The sequence below is a fragment of the Anas acuta genome, chromosome 28, assembly GCF_963932015.1.
Source record: "Anas acuta chromosome 28, bAnaAcu1.1, whole genome shotgun sequence".
In the NCBI taxonomy this organism is placed as follows: domain Eukaryota; kingdom Metazoa; phylum Chordata; class Aves; order Anseriformes; family Anatidae; genus Anas; species Anas acuta.
In genome coordinates this window covers 2477587-2496615 of record NC_089006.1, presented here as the reverse complement: position 1 = coordinate 2496615, position 19029 = coordinate 2477587, and the positions used below count along the sequence as shown (strand labels likewise).

General features: G+C 39.1%; 1 protein-coding gene across 1 annotated transcript; it reads left to right on the top strand.

Annotated features, from left to right (window-relative positions):
- Positions 1-16670: 16670 nt before the first annotated feature.
- On the top strand, positions 16671-18757 carry LOC137845592 (feather beta keratin-like). The gene is made up of 2 exons (XM_068662937.1): positions 16671-17691; positions 18011-18757. The coding sequence occupies exon 2, from the start codon at positions 18032-18034 to the stop codon at positions 18326-18328; it is 297 nt and encodes a 98-aa protein (XP_068519038.1). The 5' UTR covers positions 16671-17691; positions 18011-18031; the 3' UTR covers positions 18329-18757.
- The last annotated feature ends 272 nt before the right edge of the window (positions 18758-19029 follow it).

Below are 19029 nucleotides of genomic sequence, written 5' to 3'. Positions count from 1 at the left end.
CTTGTCAGGACCAGTGACGTGGGGTCCAGGGCTCCCTGGATATTCCATGTCTTCACCAATTCATTACTTTTGTTTAACAGCCCAGGAAACAGGGTACAAGAAGCAAAGACTTCTACTTTTTCTTCCCTGCTATGTGGGATTAACCTAGTTTTTGAGCATTGAAAAACAACAAAGAACTCTAAACAAATTGAAGTCTGTGTGAGAAACTCAGAGGAAGTAGGTGTTCAAAGAACACAGAAGGGAGCAGAGGGAGCAGGGCAGATGAGAGACCTCCTTCACTACGTGCTGACCAGAGCAGTGTTGAAATGTAATACAAGAAAGTCTAAGTGCTAATTTATTAGGAGCAGGAAAGCAAAAGAAATCATTTAAATGATGTAAAATGTGTTTGGAGTTTATGTAGGTTGTGTGTTGTCTCTGATCCTACCATGGATCTTATTTATTTTTTCCTGCTAATGCTGTGTTTTGTTTTTTGTTTTGTTTTGTTATTTTTATTTTTAACATTTAGATAGAAACATGAACCCTGCAGACAGGTTTAGGAGACACCGAGTCAACCCTGGTTTATTTAGCCTCCACAGCTCCCTCTAGTTGCCCTGTGTGTCATTACATAACCTGCCTCAGTTTCCCTTTGTTTTGAGTTTTCTTTATTTTTCTCATCTGCTTCCCAAACACTGGCCCCCAGCCCCTCATTGCACAGTGTCAGGCAGCAGCACAGATGGTACCTGGCAGATAAGCAGCAAGCTGATTTCCTTCTGCCACAGGTAAGGTGCACAGCCCTAGTCTTAAGTGACTTGTTGCCTTCAACATGACTATAAATATGGATGCTGAAGATGCTGTTTGGTTTCCTAGAATTAAAGAGCAGACCAGATTAAATTGTAACGGTGTACATCCAAATTTCACTACCTGAAATGTCATAATCAAGCTGAAGCCTGCCTGGTGTTGACTATGAAATAGCAATGTAAGGGATGGTCCCTGAATGGGACCATATCTGGGATCATCAGACTGATCTGTCGAAAGGTTTAGAAGGAGCTACTGTTGCTATGTATTTGTCACTATAGATGAGCAGATGCACAAAACTAAAAGGCTGAACTGCCATTCTAGGTGAGCACAAGTTATAGAGAAAATGGAGCCAGGTCCTTTATGGAGACAGATTGCAGGAATATGAGGAGCAATATGTGTAAACAATGAGAGGGGTTCTGATAGGATGAAAAAAAATCCTGAGAAAGAACAAGAGTTTGGATCAGAGACCTAAGAAAAATCTTATATTAACCAATAATTAGATCCGAGTCTGGTGCAATTTGGCTCTATCAAACTCTAACATCCCTCTGCTATTCTGAATGATATTATATGAAATCATTGTACATATCTGAAACTTCACTTTAAAGCAGTTATTTCTCAATGAAAATTGAATGAAGAACATGCAGAATGGGTTTTGGCATATAGGAAGAAGGGGGGGGGGTGTCAATCTTGTGGTAGTAGAGCTTACTGAAACACTGATTATTTTTAATAATGCAGTGTGGTGCATATAGAAGATTTTGTAGAGCCTTCACAAAATTCTTTGAAAGTATTTGCTCTCAGCATTCCGCAGGATATATTTAACAAGTGAGTTTCCCCTCAGGGAGATCCCACATATTCACCTCAAAATTTAAGGACAATTTATGGTATGGAAACCTGAAGTTATTTAATCAGGATCAAACCACAGGAATGTAAACAAATTATACAGGAGAATGAAGAAAGTATTTTTAGCAATCTGTGGGTGTAGCAGCTTAATTCATTGCGAGTCATCCTATGTCCTCCCTGGCAGACCTCAGAGTTGGGATGGTTACAGGGTGAGGAATGCTGTCTGGCACACAGACCTCTGCTGCCACATCACAGCCTGGGGGTCTGGCCCTTAGTGGTAGTAAAAATAGTCAGAGCTCAGGGGCTGGAAGTGAAGATTACTGTGTCACTAAAGTGCCACAAATGAAGTTTGTACATGTAATTTAAAGTGCTCTTTTTTACTTGATATTTTTGTGCAGAGCCTGATAAGGTAGGGTTCAATTTGTTTTGTTCCTGTGGTTGGTGCAGAAAAAGTAAAAACGAGTATGAGATGAGAATTTTGAACTTGTTTCTTCTAAAACAGCCATAGATAGGTGTTATTACTGAACAGTTCCTTTAGAGGGCAGACCAGAAGTTAGGGATAAGGAATGTAGAAGTAGCAATTTAGGGAATAAAGAGAAGACAAGAATACAAATAGTATGAGTAGATTATTACGGTCCTGCCTGCACATAGAAGATCTCTGAAATGGAAGAGGGGCAGAAGAGAATGTTGGGGAGAATCATGAACATAGCCTACCTCATGGGAAAGTTTGAAGTGATGAACTTTTACATACTCAAGGTTTATTATTGAATGCATCTGATCCAGATAAATAGCTACTTCTTAGTAAAGATCTGATCCCAGGGCATCAAAGTTGAGTTAAGTGATATTAACTTTATAATAGGCACTTTGCCTATGTAAATCAATACAAAGCACTTTGGAATTATTTTGAAACTCTTTCCCTGAGGGCATTTTGGAGATTTCCCAGTGAATGATTTTCTCTGAGACCCTCAGAGAAGCACCTCCCAAACTGCAGGGAGCAATTGGGAGTATAAATCTGATTAAGCCAAAGCCCAGGTAGTACAGAAACAGTGTGCAGCAGTAGAAGCAGGCTTCTAGTACACAACCTGGACCCCAGCAGTCCTTCCCCTTCCTAGAGCGCATAGTTCCATGGAGCTTCCCAGTGTTGACATCAGTGCTGTGCACACCTGCCCTCCTTTTTAGGATGGCTGTTGTTCGAGTGTTGGGACCATGTAGCAACTGACTGCATCAGCAGCAAAGTTACACCTATATGCCAGGTCACTTACGGGTCTGTGACCAACACAAGCCTTGCACAGATCCTTGGGAAAGGAATAGCAAGGAACATATACACTCCGGGATCCTCCATCACCAATGCTAAGACAAGTGTAACAGCTAAATCTGTAGGACGTGTGGTGGTAGCAGGTTTGCAGGTGAGAAGTAGCTACTAGTACCTGACTAGCTGATCTGCTATTACATAAACCACTATGTGAGATATGTTCATGGGGCTGGACTATTGCAGGGAGCAGATATTCAAAATACATGAATATTTTGTATTCATGCCCAATGTAAACTGAGTATAATACATACTGGGTTGCTAAAGGGGAAAGAGAGGGAGATGCCTGGATTCCACTTTCTTGGTGTTTGTCCCATGTACTTCAAAAAGCCTTAGGGTATGCGAGGGGTGGTTTGTTTAAAATGGAGGGGAAAATAAAATAAAAAAAAATAATAAAAAAAAGCTTGTTTTCATGAAAAGTTGTAAAATAATGATCTCACCTGCAAAATACTTCTTGAAATCCTCACACATTTCTAAAGTGTGGGTGTTACTCAACATCTGGATGTCTAAATCTGAAGGCATACACTTAGTTTTGCAACACTGCATGTGTACAAACATAATTAATGTTTATGAAATAACCTGGAAACTTCAGAGATACGTGCTATTACTGCAAGGATCACATAGAATCCCTCAGAAGTGGGTCTAATTTATGGGAATAGAAGCTACGGCTTTAATTTGCAGACTCCAAGAGTTCGAGTAGATTAGTATGGAGAGGATGTCCTGGGGGATGGGGAGGGCTGTTGGAAATAGTCCTCTGGGAATTACAATGAGGGAAGAAGGTTTCCACTTGAAAAATCTTGTGAGGCATCAGCATTTGTCTCTGACTTCAGGGTACAAATTTTTATGTAATTTTTCATGGATTTACTCCTACAGGCCTAGCCTCAAATCCACCCCCTTCTACTTGTCTTTTTTTCCAAACATTTTGGAAACACAGGATAATGGGGTAGGGGAGAAGTAGATGATCCTTCCTAGTCACAGAATATAGACAATTTAAAAGCAGAATCACTCCTCTGCTTGGCTTCTTCAGCACATTAATACTTAGCCTAATAGCACATGAGTTCTAGCTGTTGTTGTCTGTTGGCCAATTGACGTTTGCTTTGCATTTTTAAGTTGCATGTATCCAGGTTGCGGGTGATTTTTGCACAAGTTGTCCCAACAGAGTGACCCAGAGACTGCCACAGTGCCCTGCTGTTGTGAGTGCTCAGCTCACGATTTTACGCAGTTTTGGGAGAATAGACTTGCTAGTTTGCTAGGAAACTCATGGTGGCACTCAAGACAATCTGAAAATCTGCATGTGTTGTGCATCTCTGTGCTCCTAACAACTGGGGAAGGAGTGTGGAGGGTATTTCATGGTGCTCTATGCTGCTGTAGCCAGGTGGATTCCTGTGAACCGCTGTGCTGCTGTGCAGCGCATGGCCCCCTCTGAATACAACAGCATTTTTCTTCCACGCAAAAATGCAGTTGGGATGGATGCTTTAAAAAATGCAAAGGTTTCTAAACATCAGGTAGTGATTTAGTTAATGCTGGTGTGGGTGGTGCACCTCAGGCAGGTGACAGCACCGCTTGAGGTGGGACTCATAAGGGTTCAAAAATAGAGTGTAGGGGAAAAAAAGGAAAAACAAAAAGTGCATGCTGCATGATAATGTTTAATGCGAATGAAAAGCTGAATATACATGCACAAAATTAGATGGATAGGATATAATCAGAAGAGTTCCAGGACTTCATGAGGGTCTACAGTGAATCTCCAGTTCCATGGTTCTGCATAGGTTGTTCTTTTTTTGCTCACAAATATTTCACAATGAAATCTGCTGTTACAATTGCTTGAACTTTTTTTTTTTTTTTTTTTTTTTTTTTTTTGCCCTGGTTTGCATTAAATGAGATATAGGCAGAAAAATAAGCTGGTAAGCCAGTACATCATGGGTCTTAAGCAGAAATAAAGTATAAGGAAGACTTACTAATGCCTGAGAGCTAACTTTTTTTTTTTTTTTTTTTTTTGGGGGGGTGGTAAATGCTGGTTCAGCAAAGTATACACGTGAATGTCAATTTTGATAAAAAAAAAATCTTTTTGGAACCCAAGATTTTCAGTCATATAATTTTAAGAAATTGTGTTTTCAAGATGAATTGATAATAAAAAGTCAATGTTGGCATAAAATCTTTAATTTATTGAGAGATACAGTTTTGTCAAACCAAAAATATTTTTTTGAAAATCTTGTTTCTTGGAGAATTCTTTTTCATTTCATCCTAATTTTGGATAAGATCAATGGTGAAATTCCAATTTCTTGTAGTTTGGAAATTCTAGTCCTCATGCAGGTCTAGTGCCAGGAAGCCATGCTTTTATCGACTCCACTGGGAACTGTGGGAGCTCAGCACTTCTACAACCCATTATCCATAAACTTAGTCATGATCTGTCTTTTCAGTTCTCGTTTTTACTTAATCCAGCATGGATATCCATGGATTTAGGCTGGCCTGCAAGTTCTATAACAAAATGGCTTGGAGAAGTGAGGAGACAAAGTATTACAGTTTCCTGTATCAAAAAATGGTAATCCTGAGTTACATGCTGTCCCAGAACCACACATGCCCCTGAACCCAAGAGATCCCCTGGAACCAAGTAAATTCCCGATATCGAACAGTGCAGTAGATCCCACTATGGTTTGCTGAGGGAAAGTGGTGAGAGTTGGGCCTGGATAGATCACAGAATATGGTGGCGAGTCAGGTTCCACTATGTCCACTATCGTGTCGGGGTATTTTATGACACAGGTCTCATTGGAGGTGAGGGCAAATGGCTCAGGGCATACCACCCCCGGCGGCAGGCAACACTCGTCGTAGGGAGACATGTGATGGATCCAGACCTGAAACACAGCAAGAGGGAAGGAGAGAAAAGGCAGTTGTCAGTCCAGCAAGGAGATAATATATTGCATGTCAAGATTTTTGGAAGATAGGATTGTGTGCTGGATATAGCAATTGGGAGTATTCCAAGTTGCAAGTATTTTAGGTGACTGTATGTCCAGTGTCCTCTTTTTGCAATCGTCTGTCTCCCTCCTACTGCCTGTTCAAACCTTGCTGAGAGCTGTAACCAAAGCTCAACTCTGTGTTAAAACTCCAGTTTTAATCCCCAGCACTGGCAAAATCAAAATACAGGGATGAAGCAAGTTACCTCACCTCATCTGGTTAGAAGTGGAACAGTAAGAAATGGGATGGAGATCCACCCATCTTTTATTAGTCTCATTAGTTATCCTCCAGATTACAGATTCTTATATTTGAAATCACACAGCTCTTTAAAACTGCTCCTGATATCAAGGTCAGGTTTTCTTGGGCATTGTTTAATTATAGATTAACAAGCAGTCCTTGCCCTGAATTGTGCCCACACTAATTAGGTGCGGCAAACACAGTGAGGGAGAAGTGATAATTTTCTTCACTTGATCAGTGTGGAACTGATGTGGAAGAGATTAAGGGTTGGCAGAAAGGGTGGGCCTAAACTCATTTCCCAAATGAATCCCAACATTTACTCCATGAGTCTACAGGAAAAAGAAAATTTAGGGGAGATTTCTTGTCTCCATCTAAATGTCTTGTTTTAGCCACGCGTCTGTGTTGTCCTCTCCCAACCTCAGGGCTGCATCTTCAGCTTTTGCCAATTGACCCCATGCCTTTGACTTGAAGGTAAGACAAAAGCAACAACAGGCTATTTTGTCAGCTGAAGTGCTGGATCTGGAATGGCTAGTTTTCCTCTGACCGGGTAAGAATCACTACCACAGATCAGTCTAAGGGCAGGGATCCCCAAGTGGTGTGAAGGAGACCAACAACTTGTGGAAGCTCACCCTAGAACCCATGAAGAGAGGTGAAGGAGAATTTGTATGATCCTTCTAAATTAGTAATTCAGCACTGCTTAAAATATATTTTAAACAAAACCAGCAGTAAAGTGACTCTTTAATAGGAAAAAAAATGAGCTCCAGTCACTGTAGGCTTTTAAAAATATTTAGGGCAGCTTCAGCTGTTAAAAGACACTACTTTCTGTGAAGACAGCTGAAGGTGAGAACATCAAAAAAAATATGTATTTTTTTCCAATGTTAATTTGTTTAATTTGACATAGTCTTTATAGTATGAAAAGAATGCTTGCCAGTATGAAATTATTGAGACTTTCCAGAGTTCTGAGGGAATTTTATATACCATTCCTAGTCTAAGTGAACTGTTGTCCTGAACACTAACATAGTTTGCAAATGCCAGCTTCCACCTCTGAAGTATAAAACTTCAATTGACTTAAAACTAAAGGTCAATAGAAAGTATATTTCTGGAAGAATACCCCCTTACCATTTCCTAAGTTTAACCTATCATTTGATAATATTTAGATAGCAATAAGTAATTGATTCAAAATTGACTTACCCGGATCACCAAGGAGAAGAGTTTAAGAAAAGTGATTAGAAGAGTTCTACGTAGCAAATGCTTTTATACACTTAGTCAAATTGCCTGAAGGATGTGACACCCTTTTTGCATGCAGTCTTAATTAGTTGCAAAACAAAGTTTGCTGCATGCATAACTTCATGCAAGTAATGAAACTGTTTTGCTCGCTGTTTGTGTTTGCTAGCTATTGGACATTCACGTAGTGTGCTAACATGCTACTACACCCTGCAGGCAGGATTCACTAACATTTCATGGGTCAAAAAGAACTAGATATACTTCATTAGCCACATTTCAGTTATATCATAAGTTGACCACACTTTCATGTATTTGCTCTATCTCCCATCAAATTCAATTTGTGAAAGAAAATTAAGGGAGCACCAGCAGTACCACTTGCTGTCAGGGAATAGGATTTTATTGTTTTTTCCCTAATTTGTGCTGGTGTGCAGCATGGTAAAGAAGAGTTTGTCCCTAAAATTCCTTACAGGGAGCTTAACCTGAAGCTGTTACGGCTCTAAGTGAATATTCACATTTAAGGAGAACTAAATACATCTGTAGTCATCTTCCGAGTAAGACTGCCTTTGAATGGGATTGGTTTCTAGGGAGAGACCTCTGTTATTTAACATCCACTTTACAAATAGTGCTTGCATAGGATTTGAGTGGAGCATGTAGATTTATTTCAGCTTTCTTTGTAGGGTTTGACCATGTTACAATTAAAGACAGGCAGGTGTCACCCACGTTTTTTTGCCACTGACTCAAAGTGAAGTCATAGAGCATCATGGTAGTATGTTTTTAGGGTGTTTTTTTTTTTTTTTTTTTTTTTTGACTGGGTTGAAAAGGGCAATACTACAGAAAAGGGAAGATTGCAACAGGGAAGATTGTACTGTACTATGAAACTGGTGTTTCCATCCAGCCTTTGTTTTTTTCAGTGACAGTACCAAAGTGATGACTGGAAAGAACATGCACAAAAAATAGCTCTATCCTGATTAGAAATTAATTTAACACATGAGAGACATAAGCTTAATATAAGACTACTGAAGAATAAGAGAAAATGAGGGCTGTCAGTTTGTCAAGATTTTTATGAGTGAGACAAAAATGTAAAATTAAAAATGTTTTTCTAGTTACTTTAAAGAGGAAATCAGTATAACAGAAGCATGTTAAATGAGGAGAAGGAAACTGGGATTCGCTGGGAGCAGGCTTCTGGAGAAGTTAGTGTAGATAGAAGAGTTTTTGATGTCAGTCACATGACACAGCAGCTCATAACTCAGAATGTTCTTAATTAAAATACTTAAAATACATAAAAGTTCTTAATTAAAATCTTTTAGCAATACTAAGGATATGGATCATTTACATGTTTGGAAACACACTTGGGTAGTACAATAGAACTTGCTGTGTTGCATTAGCATACCTGAAGCATGATGTTTTATCTGCATAAATGACTGGGAATTGGTCTGAAATCTTTTGTTCTGTTCACAAGTCTCTGTAAATGCTTTTGCCTTAGGACCCCTGTGAACATCCTCCCAAGCTACAGATAGCTTATGATATGAAGGAAAACTTTGGGTAAATAATTACAAACAAAAGAATCCTTCATCAAGTTTGTAAGGCAAGGGAGGCAGGCATGTCATCTTCCTAGCACCACACAATGGTTCCCTTTCACTTGGAATATAAATCTTGTGAAAGAGAAATAGTAGTTTTTGATAGCAGGGTCTTTGTCGTGGGGTTCCATAGCCTGACATCTACTTTAAAACAATGAAGTTTATTACAAGAATAAGAAGCTGACTGGGACTGGAGTAACAAGAGAAGCGACCCAGTTGAGAGGACTCTAGGAAAGACCTCCCTGTCCAGATGAAAGGTAACATCACTGCTTTATCAAGATACGTGAGGAGCCCTGACGGGTCCTCCTTTGAGAGAAGAGATGCACCAGCCGTGCTGGAGACAGTAAAGATCTAAAGCTGAAATACATTATTTCATTAGCACTTCACAGTCCTGAAGAAGGACTGAAGTCAAGGTTGGCGACCGGACGCTTCAAGTTTGCATAATGCAGTATATTTATTTGGAGACAATTTTCCCATTTTTGGTCCCTTTTTGCTTCTCTTCTTCATCCTTGTTAGGAAACTTTAAACTGCCAGATACGTTGTGCTCTTGCATGTGCATCAGCTTGCCTTCAGTCTTTGCAGAGATTACCAGAGCATTTACCATGACTTGTCTAAAATATTTCAAAATCAAATGTCTGCTTGAAGCTACGGGGAAAAAAATTTGCCTATTCCTTCTGCATAACATATGTAAGATATAGCTTCTATTCACTGAAGGCAAATGTCTTATTGTACAGATTAAGAGCTAAATTTCTTGATCATCTTGTGTTGATCTTTATTGTATGAATAGGCATTTGTGGGGAATGCCACTGAGTGAAATGGGTGCTTCCCTTCTGCCAGAAGGTGGCAAGTTTGGAGTAAAAAGGTGGATTTGTGTTTAACCCTTAGAGCTGCCTTTATATTTATTTTTCCTCCCCAGCACAGTGTTGTTACCTCTTAGCCATGTTGTTTTTTAAGACCATGTTAAGAAATGGGAAAAATAATTTTTCTGACTAAAAATAGGAAATAGGATTTCTGAGCACAGCAGGAAGAAAAGAGTAAAGGTAAATAAGAACGTCCTAAAATCTACCATGTAATTAAACTGCCTGAGCACTCAGCTGAAGAGCTGCAGGTATGGTCACACACATATATGGAGAATCATATATATTTTGAATGAATCTACTAAATAAATTATTTTAACAAAATTCTGGTTCTTGCAAATTGACCACAATATAAAATTCACACAATGTGCTTCTCATATGCCAAGTCAGGATAAACCTGAAAAACTTTTTTTTTTTTTAAAAAAAAAGACAGTTCTTAACGAACTATAACACACGACTGGTGCCATTCTTAGCAATGAAAGCTGTTGTATGCAGAAGATCCCTTAATTACTGGAAGTGCCCATTTATTTAGTTTTATAAGCAGAGAACAAGTATCCCTGTGATGGTCCAGACATGGAGCCCCCCATTGAGAGACACTCATGTGGGTGCCATGCAGGAACCCAAGAGCAGCAGTGGCTGTTCCTTCCCTGGGGCTGGGGTTCTGGTTATCCTTGGACCTTGCTTGAACCAGGGCAATGCCCTATGGAGGCTTTGCTGCAAGCGCTTCAGGCAAACTGGATACGGTCTTTAGTAAACAGTACAGGAAGATAACTGGAAGTATCCAGTAAACAAAAACACAAACACCGTAGCTGCCAACTATGCTCATCTTCTGTGGTTTCAGCACTTTGTGACATTAATCCAGGCTTAGCAGTCACTACTCATTTTATGCATCTTCTGACTCCTTTCTAAATGTTGTCCCAGAGACTGGTCAATGCTTTGTGCTCATTGCATCCTCTTTTTCCAGTGCCTTGTCACATTATGTCGTGGGGCTCCTTGAGACTTTTACTTTCTTTGCAATTTTGGGCACTATACTGAATGCTACCTAACTTCCCTCACAGCTTAATTTTTCATTGCCTTGAGCAAATTTTAATTCTAGTTATTATCTAGATTTAATAAAGTGAAGCACAGAGGCTAAATGAATCACCAGAGGTCACTTGGTGAGCAAATGGAACAGCCTGGAGTAAAACAGGCTTTCTTCCTTGGCATTTATCGTATTTATAATTTGAATTCCAGCAACTGTTTGAAGTCTTCACTAAGACTGTGTTGTATCAGGCAAACAAAGGACAAGTCCATGCACTGAATAGCAAGTATTGGAACTGATTAGACCTGGGAAACAAAAGAGGAGGGATTATTATCTCTTACAAATGCAACTTTAATGCACAGGGATTAAGGGAGGGGCTGTCAGTTGAGAAAAGCACAGTGAGCAATTTTTGACATGTCCTGAAATGACACAGGAAATCTGTGGCAGTCAGGAAGTAAACACAGACCTGAATTTTAAAAAATGATTGAACTCCGAGAGTACCCATTATAGTCATATTTTCCCAGTGCTGTTTCTACAATAAAACTGAGGATTTGGTGCAAAAGCTCAGTCCCTAAGATGTCAGAAGTGTGTGTGACTGTGACTAGGCCAGTGATTTGGGTAACGGAGTGTCCTTCTCTCTGGGGTAACTACTTCTAGAGAAAAGAGACCTGAATTTGAATCTGAGGGAATAAGCATCCAAAGGGATTATAAAGGTCTGGACAAAATGTAACTTTTCAAGAAGGCTGGAGACTCAAAACTGCTTCTTTTTCCTTTGCTTGGAAAAAATAGTGAGCACTGCTTTTTTTCATAAAACAGAAAAAAAAATCAAAGTTTTTCAAAGCTAAAGTATTGTTACCATCCGTGTAACAGTAGTTAAAATCCGTGGCTTCCTTTATGTTTTTTGAAACCTAAGTTGTCATTTAACAAATCTGCAATTATCAATGCATGCAAATTAATGCCTATGGAATAAAATGATCTTTATTAAAAAGAAATCCCCCTAAAGAAAAATATACATTCAAAATCATCCTTTAATAGTTGGTTACCAGGGAACAATTTCTTTAAGGTGGATTTATATGCTTTTCTGAGCAGAATAGCTAAAGAGAAACAAATCAAGGAAACAAGTAAAGGAAACAATAAGTTGAGAATAAATTAGGAAATAGGAAGCCTCTGTTGTGGGGACTTTCTTAAATTAACTGAAGGATTACAATTTTTATTTTATTTTATTTTATTTTATTTTATTTTATTTTATTTTATTTTATTTTATTTTAATTTAATTTAATTTTATTTTATTTTTTTGTGCGTGTGTGAGTTATTTACCTACCCAGAATTTTATTTCTACAAGTAAGCTCTTCATGCACATTTTCTGACCTTCATATTCTGCCTTTAGGTTTCATTCATTAGAAATTCAGAAAACCTAGAATATCACTTGAATCATTCTCCTAACTCTGAAAACAGCCTCTGGAATTGAAAGGTGTTTATTTTGTCACTCATTTTTCAATCTGAGTCTATGAATGTTTCAGGTTTTTCTGAGACTCTCCCTGCAAATGCAAACAAAACTAAACTATATGTGCAGATCATGTACTCTTACACAATTCTTACTCTTTCTTGTTTGCACATACATACAAGAGGGCAAGCAAGGAGGTGCTCATTTGTGTAATTTCTGAGAAAATGGTTTTGTATGAGAAGGTTCAGGTTTTCTTTGTAACACTTTTTTTTTTTTTTTTTGTTTTGGTTGCATATTTTGAGAAACCTGACAGCAGTGCAAAGCTACTTTTCAAATGAAAATCAAACAAAAATGCATATGTTGCAAACACCTTAATACATAACTAGAGAATGTATATTAATAACCTTGACACATTTCAGGGTGACTTTGTAACTCTTTTAAAACACTGCAATCATTCTGGATACTTAAAATATGATAATAAGTGTTTTGCATGTATAAATCATTAATGAGGATTTGCAGAGTGCTTTGAAATCCTTTAATATGAAACTTCCGCAGGCTGTTTCCAATGACTGTCATTGCTTTGGGACCTTTACAAAGACATCTACTGTATAGGAATGCTTTAGAAGATGAGGACCACAGATTGAAAGATTATTAACAAAGAAAAAAAAAAAGGAAAATATTAGCAAGTAAGAAAATTAAATAGTTTTTAGAGAAAAGTGGTGGAGCATAAACACTTTCTATGCTGAAATCTCATATTTCACGAGATAAGATGGTACCTCAGATATATTACTTTCAATATCTTGTCCAAAGAGATTTACTCATATAGTTCAGGGGTTTATACATTCAAGTTGCTGAGAGAGTTTTTCACACACAACTATAAATGTAATTCAAGTATTATGAGAGAGTCCTCTTTACTGCTTATCAACATTGTCCAAAGAACTGATTGCTAAGACCACATGCAACCACCTTATACCACTGGTCTGAGGGTAGGAACCAGCTCTCTTAGAGTATAAGATTATAAAATTAGGGAGCATAGAAAATATAAAAATTTCTTCTCCTTGTACATCAGTTCCTGTGCACTCATTCCCCTGAGCATACAGATTCCCTGAACATGGCCAGTGACAGAGGGCACTAAAGTAATAACCACTGCCTTCAGTATTGCTTCGTATGGAGCCTGGTGGTTCCCTGTAATCCTTTCTCTGAGATCCTCAGGTGTCTGACTTTGAAGGTGGGTAAAAGCTGTGAGAGACATCCAGGGAGAAAGAAGGGGAAAGAAGTCAACCAAATGCCTCCTGCTTTACAGCGAAAGCTAATGTTCACTCCAATTGAAAAATGATCAGAGATTTTGGTTGCCAAAGCCACAATGCCTCAAATGAGAAAGAGTTTTAGAAATGATTTGACTTGAAAGCCAAGACATATCTGAGCAGCTCCAAATTTAAATCCAGAAGTAACTAGTCACTGTGATGATCTGTTTATCTTTCCAAGCAGTGGGCTCCAACTCCCAGCCCATCTGTCTGTTGTCCTTAAGAGTACCACAGCTAAATTATGATTTGAAGGGAGAGATGAATGGAGAACAAGAGTATTGGACTGATGACAGGCAGCCTGCTCAATACACCAGTAATTGTGCCATTGATAAGGGACCAGTCCTTCAAATACGTTTATAAAAAGAGAAAATCTGTCAGTGATATGACTTTTATCCTGAGACAATATGATTAACATTATTATTTCTAACCTTGGTGGTAAAAATCATTGCAATGACAGAAATCTATGGAATGGTGTTTATTTGCATCTACCGGGGTCACCCAAGATTCTTTAAGGTGGGAGTGGGATCTAATGAGAATGCAGTGTAGGAAAAAAATTGCATTATGAGGCAAGAAATCATGACCTGATTAAGACCTGATTGGTGGTATGACATGCGTGACTTTGATCTGTTTATCGTAAAGGGATTCTATTACTCAATTCATGGGTGTCTGAAGCCAGTACCACACTTTAAGTATAATAACACAGCACTTTGCATGTATAAATCATTAATGAATACTTGTGATATGACATTTGATCCAAGGAGGCCACAGAGCTTCCTGATAAGAGTTACTGCCCCAGGGATCCTTCTAACACACCTTATAATTTAGAAGGGATTTACAGATTTATTTTTTTTTACCATTCTATTAGAGAAGGAAACAAGTAGCAGGTAAACAACTCCAGATAGGAAATCTGTCTGTAGGGAAGGGCAGATCTCAAGGTATGTGAGGCACTTTCCCTGATGAGCTTGTTCTGTGGGCTGTCAGCTACACCTTCTGACACAACAACCCAAGACAACCCAAGAATGAATTATGCAGGAGAGGAAAAAACTTTGTCATCCTTTGTGGCTGCAACTTTTCACCCTCATACTGATGGATAGACCCTTTAATCAGAATCAGTGCCCAAACAAGCATCCTGGGGGGCAACCAAAGCTTGTGTTCAGAATGATGCTATCCATCAGAAAGGGCAAGGAAGGCCAGAAAGATCTTTTTCTTAAAATAAAAACAAAAACAAACAAGCAAACAAAAAAACACTGAAGTACCATTTTCTGTCTAGACAACACACTGATGTAGAAGCAATTACAATGTAGCAGCCTCTTCAGTCTCATGGCAAGTCTCAAATCCTTCCTTCTCTCACCTGAAGAAGTCTACTTGCCTTGGGATCACTGGGTGTAAATTTTTACTATGAATCTGGAGCAGACATATGGCGCTAGCTATGCAGGTAAATGCTTTAATTAGTATTCTCTTAGTAGAACTGAGGAAATAATTTTTCACCGAGATGGACAAGCTGGTGAAAGACAAACAGAGAGAAGCAATAAGTCAGAGAATTTGTATAAAATGCAAATTATGCAGTAACGACAGGAACAGACACAGAAGTTGTGGCAGCAGGCTAATGCTCAGGAAAGTGGGTGGTTTGTGTTGGTGGTTTAAAAAAAACAACACACCATATTCCAGCTTTATTTTGTTGCCTGGTGCTGCTGCACTACATAGTCATAAGAATTTAGAGTAGATGAAGATCTGCTCCAGAATTTTTATAAAAGGTTACTGTTATGACACACAAAACTACTTTTTAATGAAAAATGTAATAACCTTGGTTTGAAGCTATTAAATGCTGTCTGCTTATGGAGTAACCATGACTCTCAAATTTAAAGTGATGTTATTATCCAAGTGACATATCTGTTTAAATTTTGTCATATACTTGGAATATTTACATACTATATGCACTTTGTATGTCTCAACCATTAATGAATATTTGAGACTAACTTTGAAGTTCTAACTTTAAAGAAGCCAAAGAAGAAGCTTCAATATTGTTATACAGCCCTAGGGATCTGTAGACAGACACACCTCACTGGCTTCTAAACGTATAATAGAGGTAAATGAAAGATCAAGATGATGATATTGCTAGGTAGAAAATTTTATTTTAAGTGAAATACACTTTTAAAAATGAAATTATATTTTATAAAAACATTTCCATCAATCAGGTAATTGATCACCTATTACACCTCAAAGATCACCATTGGATAAATTCCCAATTAATTTGTTTTTGTTTCTCAGTTGCAGTAAAATATGTTTTGGGGATGATATTGGGCTTGACTCATGCTCTAATGAAGACAGAGAAATAAGTACTGAACTCAGAATAATAATCATAAAAAAACAAAACTGGATGTGATGTTTTGTAGGAACACTGATAGATATATAATTTGATCCCTTCATAGTCAAATTCTTGTTTTGCTGTAGTCATGATGCATTAGGCATGATTTTAATGAACAAAATTAAAACATTTCTCAGAAATGTTTCATGCAATGGAGAAAAAAAATCAAGCTTCAGACTTTGTTCATTTTTCTTCATTTGGTTAGCCAAAACTACCAACTCAAATTATTTGAATCTAATATAAGTAATTGTTTAGTACACCACCTCAATGTAGCACTTGGTTTTCTGTGTTTTGGTATGGTAATAAATCAACAGAAAGTATGTGTCCAAGCAATTACATGGATGCCATTTTCTCATGATGTCAATTGATTTAATGTCTTTCCTATAGGAGTGGTGTCTGAATATTTAAGTGGATGTTCTGCATACAAAATTGTTATTCAAGTACATGAAATCTTAGTGTATTACATCCATAACTAGATAAGGAAAACAACTGTTTCAATAACCCATATCCAACATCAGATGAGAAATGCTCTGTAGAGTAATTTTGGATTACTTTAAAAAATGAGCTAATTTGCTGTGCTAAATCCCTAAATCAGTGTCTCTTAAGGTGCAATACTTTATCCTTTGAGTTTCATCTCAAATATTTAATGAGTTGTTTTTTTTTTCTTGTACTTTCATGGTCTCTACTGCTGCCAGTACATGGATGATTCAAAGTCCTGTTGTGAGAACAGTTTTGTCTGTACTTCACAGGTGCCTGGACTGCCTGATGATGCACAATGGACTGTGATTGATATCTTGAATGTGCAATTCAGTCTCTGCCCTGAAGAAACTGCTGAACTGTGTAATTCATTGTCCTTGAATGGTTCGAACAAGAGTCCAAAAGCCTGAAAGTTTTTGGTCTCAGCTTATTGAGACAATTCTCACTCTGACTGATATCAGGAAAGGATTCAGAAATCTAACTACTAGTGGATTCTTTTTCTGACTACATCCCAAAATATGAGATTTCCTCCAAGAATTCATTGGTTTACTGTTGGAAGTCAGAAAAAAAAAGGGAAACATACTCCTTAAGATGTTTTACAGAAATTAAAGGATTGAAGTTTTAAGTTGCCTTGGAGAATACATTATAAACCACAATATGATTTATGAAATAAAATAGTTAATTTGACAAAAAAAAAAAAAAAGTTCATATTACACAGAGGATGTGTTGTAGTTATGATTTACTAAAAAAAAAATATAATTCACTGTAAAATATATATCAAAGCCATATACAAACTTGATTTCTACAACAAATCTAAGAACTACAGAAAAATACCTGGAAAATATTTTCTGCAGATGATGTAAATTTTCTCATTGTATAGCTGCTTAGGATGAGTCTGGCATCATTCTAACTTAAATTGGCCCCAAAACAAGTAGGTGACTAAACTAACAGAGAGAGGAGGAAAAGACCAGTGCTTTTCAAGCAGAGTGCCATAAATGGCCAAATTACATTAATAAAGTATACAGTAATCGAAATTCATTTGATCTGCAATTATGATGCAAAAGACAAAGATCTAAGGTAGAAGAGACATACCATTAGCAAGGAATTGCACTGGGAGCATTGCAAACACCAACCCCAAAGACTGTGTCACTAGCACTGACTGCTTTGCATTCAAGACGAACTTGTTGGTACACAAATTACAAATGCATGGGGTGCCTCTGGGCCTGGGGCAGCCTGGAAGAGTATAAAAGCCCATCCAACATTAAGCTCCCTCATCCACTTCTCTTGCCTTCTCCTCCTTGGTGAAAAAGGTGAGCTGCAAGAGCCTTCTCCTCACTCCCCTCATTCTCTTCTTCTCCTCTTGGCCTTCTGACCCTGACTGAGTCTGCCTCCATGTAGCTTTGATGTGGGCCTTGCTCCTCACTCCATCATTGTTCTGCTTGTCACTGAGAGAGGAGGTGGGAGAAGGACTTAGGCTGTCTTTGCAGGGGTCCTTGAGCACCCAGGCCCCCAATCCCCTCTCTGTCATTGTGCACCCCATGCTCCCCAGACTATGCCTTCTGTCTTGGCCAGCAGGCTGTCAGGCTGCTGCTGACATGCTGCATGTGCTTTCCCTGCTCTCTCTTCCAGGTGCGCCTCCATCCCACAGCCATGTCGTGCTACGATCTGTGCCGTCCCTGTGGGCCAACCCCACTTGCCAACAGCTGCAACGAGCCCTGTGTCCGGCAGTGCCAGGACTCCCGTGTGGTGATTGAACCATCTCCCGTGGTGGTGACCCTGCCCGGCCCCATCCTCAGCTCCTTCCCCCAGAACACCGCTGTGGGATCCACCACCTCAGCTGCCGTTGGCAGCATCCTGAGTGCTGAGGGAGTGCCCATCTCCTCTGGGGGCTTTGGCCTCTCTGGCTTTGGTGGCCGCTACTATGGCAGGAGGTGCCTGCCCTGCTAAAGCTCATGAGGATGTCCAGTGAGAGCATCGACCACGAAGCCCGAAGCCAGGTGCTGGACTGAAGACGGAGCTGCTGGCCAGAGTTTCCAGATGGGCTGAGCACCCTCGTGGCCTCCTGCAGAGCAGAGAGGGAAGCCAGGGTGCCAGCCTGCGCTGTCTGGAAACATGGCCAGCAGACATCTTCTTCTCCCACTTTCTTCATTGCATGACAAGTCCTTGTTTTCTGCTGCTGTTCTGTGCCATTGGTTCATCTGGAAGCAAGTCAAGAGTGTCCTGTTTGTTCTTCCTCTTCCCATGTAAGGGAGGAAGACATGCAACCCATTGTGTTGAAGTGGGATCTGACTGCCAGCTCTCCTTGTGGCAGCTTGGACTGGATCCCTTCCTCCATGTGCTGCTTTGATTCCTTCTTCAGACTCATTAAAGTTTATGCTGCATTATAATCTGTGTCTCCTCATATTCCTTCCCTATTGGGATTCCCAGCCATTCTCTGTAGAGAATGGGCATGTCCTGAATTGTAATATTCTGGTTAGCCACCACATCATCTCTCTGTGCCTACACTAATGTTTCTGAATCACTCAATGAGTCCAGCAGAGCCGCAAAGTCACTGTTTCTGTGTCTGCAACACCGTTCTCCAGCAGCATTCAAGTGAGGGATTTTGGCAAGTCCCTGTCTGACCCTCTCCTACCACAGCAAGGAGAGGA

Bases quoted from the DNA above. Each gene is read 5' to 3' on its own strand.
- LOC137845592 (XM_068662937.1), top strand. From the start codon at position 18,032: ATGTCGTGCTACGATCTGTGCCGTCCCTGTGGGCCAACCCCACTTGCC.